Source organism: Symsagittifera roscoffensis, chromosome 10 (genome assembly GCF_963678635.1).
Source record: "Symsagittifera roscoffensis chromosome 10, txSymRosc1.1, whole genome shotgun sequence".
Taxonomy (NCBI): domain Eukaryota; kingdom Metazoa; phylum Xenacoelomorpha; order Acoela; family Convolutidae; genus Symsagittifera; species Symsagittifera roscoffensis.
The window spans coordinates 1,547,281-1,552,760 of NC_087071.1; the positions used below are offsets into that span (position 1 = coordinate 1,547,281).

At 33.3% G+C, this 5,480-nt stretch overlaps 1 protein-coding gene across 1 annotated transcript; it reads left to right on the top strand.

Moving 5' to 3' along the window:
• Positions 1-234: 234 nt before the first annotated feature.
• On the top strand, positions 235-3,897 carry LOC134855526 (uncharacterized). Its single transcript, XM_063872067.1, has 4 exons — positions 235-1,149; positions 2,005-2,167; positions 2,539-2,738; positions 3,632-3,897. The coding sequence occupies exons 1-4, from the start codon at positions 948-950 to the stop codon at positions 3,895-3,897; spliced, it is 831 nt and encodes a 276-aa protein (XP_063728137.1). The 5' UTR covers positions 235-947.
• The last annotated feature ends 1,583 nt before the right edge of the window (positions 3,898-5,480 follow it).

A 5,480-nucleotide genomic window follows, 5' to 3' on the forward strand; every position in this document is an offset into this window, starting at 1 on the left:
TTATTATTCATGTTTTTCATATTACTGAGTATATCAGAACTGTAAAAACTGAATTGCAAAAAAATGCCCAAAAATACTGATTTTGGGCATTTTATTTGAGTGATTTATACACAAAAGCAGAGAAATATTTTTAATTGCAGCGCTTAAACGCCGCATATTGAAAACTTCAAAAAATTGAAAAACGTTTCAAGAGAAACAAAACACACTTAATCTTCTGATAAACTTTACAGTTCACGTATAATTTTAAAAAATATTTGATTACTTTTTTATTACATAAAGCGTAAAACTGCACAAATACTTTCAAAAGAAATGCATTGAACCAAAAAGTCTACCATTCCTTTAAGCAGAAATTTTAACATTACCATCGAACAAAATTCATTAATTCAAACACCATTTGAATAAATGCTGCAAGTCGCGTCACAGCCAACAAAGGTAAGCGAAGTTATTGAATCACGAAAGACTAGAAAATAGTTGACACAGCTTGTTTAGAATGATAACTACAAATCAGCAGAACTGAGCCAAAAAAGACACACCAGCTTCTGATTATTTACCAAAATAAAATAAACCACAAACATATTAATAACTTAAATTTCAATTACGCCTTGTTACGTGTAACATACATTTATCAAGAACTTCTGCGATTATTTACGGCTTTCAAAACAACGAAGTTTGGCCATAGAATCCAAAAACATCAACTTGTTTTGATTGTTCATTACTTTTATACGCTCAATCTCTATTTTACGGAAACTTGATTTTTCATCAGCATCATAATTATTTGTATTTCATTTTCAAAACAAATAATTAAAGCTTTAGTTTTATCGAATTGAAGTGTTTTATCTGGTTATCGTGTTTATTATTTGAATCAATTCATTCCTGTTATCAACATTATCGAAAAAAACAACCCATTTTTTTGACGTAATCGAAAAAAAAACACTTGGCGTGTCAAAATGAGCTCATCTGGTGAAGCGAAATCATCAACAGAAACAACAACAACAAAACCAACAACAACAGCCACGCGCAAGAGTACTTCTTCTTCCGGTGTGTTGGACTATGAGGAGTACAAAAGGAGAGTGATCGAGGAAGAGAGATTGAAGAGGCGGAGGAGGACTTCCCACGATATCCCCCCTTCCAGCCGAAGTCCCAACGAGGGTGACCGACTTAGGGGGGCTCATTTAGAAAAAAAATAAAGAGCAAAATGTGCGTTTTAGGGTTTGAAACGCACATATACGTTGTCCGAACGTCTTCGCCCATCATATTTAGCAAAAAAAAATCAATTTATCAACAAGACATTTGGACAGCAGATATGTGTTTCAGGTGAAAAACAACAAATAAAAAGTTTTTAGACATAAAAAAGTTGAAAAAACTCGACGCGTTGAATTTCGGACAGTAGAGATAAAAAAGAGAAAAAATAAGAAGTTTGTTGACACAAAAAATATTAACCATTGGAGGCTTTTCAAGTTTGAAAAAAAACAAAGAAAAATAGTTGAAATAAATTTATTCGCTTTTATGTTCCGTTTTTAACGGCTCTTTAGACTTCCGTAATTTATGAAGGTTTGGCTGTTAAACGTGGAGAGTAAAAAATTCAACGCGCAGAATGGGCGAATTATCAATACTATTAAGACACCCCCTATAACTCAAGACTGTGTCCATTTCAAAACAAACAGTCTGCAAACCTTCACAAAAACTTCAAAAACTGGTGTGAATTCTCTGAAAATCAATAGAAGTATAATTTAGTTCAAACATGAGCCAAAATTTGGCAAAATAGAACTTGAAGCGCGATAGCGTTGCTTGTTTAGACCACAATTCCACTCCTAAAAGTTAAATATAGAGCCTTAAAGTTACATGTTTCTATAGAGTACATTTTCGAGGGGTTAAATAAATTGGAGCTAAATTTGCATATTTTGAGAAATCAGATGAAATTTTACTTAAATTCAGATTTTGTTGATTTCGAATGAGAAAAAAGCATTTATAACTAGTTGACCACTCTGGGTCCAAAAAAAATAGACGAAACTAGTCCGACAGATGCCAAAAACGAACACGTGGCCAATTGGCTGACAGCCAACGGGAAAAACAACCAGAAAAAGCAACACTTCGAAAAGACAGTCAGTGAAATTGACAGAATAGTTGAAGAACTGAAAATGAAAGGAGTTCAAGAACCGACCAAACGGTATCACACAAACAAACTTCAGGTGTACCTTTATTAGTCCTAAAATTACAAACTCTTGAAATTTTAACAAAAATGATATTAAAAAAAACTATAAGATCGTTTCCTTTTTCGGTTCAATCGAGTTCCATATTTCATAGCCGATGTTTAGTTGTTGAAAATGAGCTATGAATTTTGCTAGCAAAAAAAAGAGTCTTAAAAAGCATTGGCACCATATTTTTATCAATAGATCACAAATCTACTCGTAAAACTAATTTGATTCGTTTATTGTGCGAATAAATTTTTTGTAAGCACAATTGGAAATAAATTCATAACTAGAAAGAATTGCCCATATAAATAAAATTGAGTCTCAAGTTTGTTTGATCCGCTTGAAGCGACCACCACTCTGATTCACTCTCACCGACCGGCAAGAACAAAAAACACGGCAAAGATAAACACAGTGTAAACAACAACAACAACTTGAAGGGCATTCTGAAAGACTCTGAAGACCCATTGCACTTGGCACTGGCAAAAGAGAATTTGATGAGAGACGAAAACGGGCAAGATATTTCCGAAGAGGACGAGGAACTTTCAGGTGAGTTTTTTACATAAAAGATTTAATCAGACGAGTATCTTGTTAAGGGGTACCGCCCGTTACATCAATTCTGCTAGCCAACAACATCCAGTTTTGGTTGATTAGCCCTCAAAGTGTCCCAAAAATACCGACATTAATTAAAATTAGAGGAGAGCGCGCCGCAAATTGAACTTTTTTGGTCAAAATTTTCTAAAAAAGCCTTACAACATCATTTTAGCCTGTTTTTTTGTATAAATCTTCCTGCGGCGCAGAAATTTTGACAAAATTGGGTTTTCATGTTAACATCAGAATGACTCTAGTTAAACATTTTCCATAAGTGGAATTTTTACTACGTTTTACAATCAAGCTTGATAAACTGTTGAAACGTTCACTTAAACGACGAATAAGTTGATGAAGCTCATTTAATGACTCTCTTTTTATTTCCATTTTCCCTTTTTCAGAATTGTATTTTTCAAATACGCTATTTTCTAAAATTTAAGAATGCGAAATCAACAAATCAACTAAACTTACTAGAAAACTAAATTTACTTTTAATCATTTTGCAGAATCCTATTTTAAAAAAAAACTATATATCGGAATGTCATTTTCACACTCGTTTTATTTTAAACTATGGTGAATTGAATTGCAATGTCAATGAAATTAGAATTAACTTTTCATCTTGTTTCAAAATCGTTTTTTTTTAAATATATCGGAATGTGATTTTCACAATCGTTTTATTTTATACTATGGTGAATTGCAATGTCAATGAAATTAGAATTAATTTTTCATCCTGTTTCAAAATCATTTTTTTAAAAACATATCGGAATGTGATTTTGACAATCGTTTTATTTTAAATTATGGTGAATTGAATTGCAATGTCAATGAAATTAGAATTAACTTTTCATCATAATTCAGAATCAGCAGAAAATTTATCGCTTGAGGATTCGAAGAAGAAATGGAATGAGGCGCAGAAGACACGCTACGTGAGGGCGAAACAGCCTCGCAATGTGGAGACAACACTGACTAACGAGGAGATATTTGACAAGAGGACACCTGTGGACAAAGAGAGTAATGGCTGGTGGAAGAGTTACTGCCAACAGGCCAGTCATGTCCAGTTTGACACCCATGCAGCACAAAACACACAAAAAATATATTACGATTCGCAAAAAATAGTATTTTGAACCATCAAAAAAACTTGATTTACGTTAAACAATTTTTGATTTACGTTAAAACATTTTTGATTTACGTTAAAAAATTTGATTAACTTAGAGTAAATTTTTGATTAAAGTTAATAAAAAATTTTTGATCCTCAGAAAAAAGTATTTTCATATTTAAATTTTAAAAAATTGGTCCACGGAAAAAAAATCTCGTCGTCATCGTAAAAAATACTTGGTTCACGTAAAACAAATTTCAATTGATCTAACGTAAACGTAACGTTTTCATATGATGAAATTGCATACAATTAAATTCAAATAGCTCACTCAGTCAAACATTTGTAGATCCGCATTTGCAAATGGCGTCGTTTACAATTAACGAACACGAACAATATATAATACAACTGGACATCACTTTGACAGGCCCCTCAGCCGAAGTCGCCGCCTGGAGCAAAGTCCCCCCAAGGTCCACAAGGGGGGCGTACGTATCGCGGAGCAGGAAATCGACGTCAGAGCATGTTTTAACCTCGAACTGATTTTTTTTATTCTGGACTTATAAAACTGTAAACTATACAGAAGCAACTAACTTAGTTACGAAATGCTTAGTTTGAACATATTGTGAAAAAGTTGTAACTTAAAAATCTGTAGAAGCTGTAAATTCTGAGTAACAAAACGTCGATGAAACTTTTTATTAGTAGATTGTTAGATGGCAAATTACCATATCTGTTTCCAGTTATGTATTCTATCAGATAATTTACCTCATTTATTTTCTAGTACCACTCGAAAAAAAATAATCATATTATATATTAAATGTATTCCGATTTAGATTAATAAATTTTACCTGTAAAATTGATTTTTTTTCCAAGTCAACTTTGTTTCGTGCCTATATAAACATAATGCTCAAAAAAGCAGAAGATACGAAACATTAAGAAAATCATCAACAGTTTTGGCACTGTAAGTCTCAACAAATCATAGTTTCATTTTTCAGTTGATAATCGCAGGTAGAAAACCAACCCCGAAATCTTCTCACCACAACAACTTCAAGCTTGCAATTTCGTCTTAAGTTTTCATTTCAAATTTCTGAGGGTGTTTTACTCCATCAACTCCAATTGACATTTATTAATTGTACAAAAATTTGTGGATTAAAAACCAAACTCAGTTCCAATTTTCGTGCAAAATTTGACGGCCCGATATGATTGGAATATTTACACAGAAGCGAAGCTGAGCTTCGCACCACTTACGATACAAATATGAATGACAATGAAAAAAAATGCTATAGAAGCCCAAAATATCCGGAACAAAATTGCCTCCACCATTAGAAACTCTGGGAGCTTTGGGAATGCTATACAGAAGACAAAAAATAGACATTTCTGTGGAGCTAAGCAGACAGAAATAAACAGACGGACAATCTAAAATAGCCAAAACTTTCTATTTGCAAGAAAAACAGGTCTCAAATGGAATCGAACCCCCGGGCTTTGTCGTCTTAAGCATGGGGGTTACAGCAACTTGGAATAAAGCTGAACCATCGAGCTACGGGAACTAAGCCGACAAAAACAGACGGAAGATAATCCGGAAAAGCAAGAAAGTGCCCGGCCGGATTGGAATCGCAA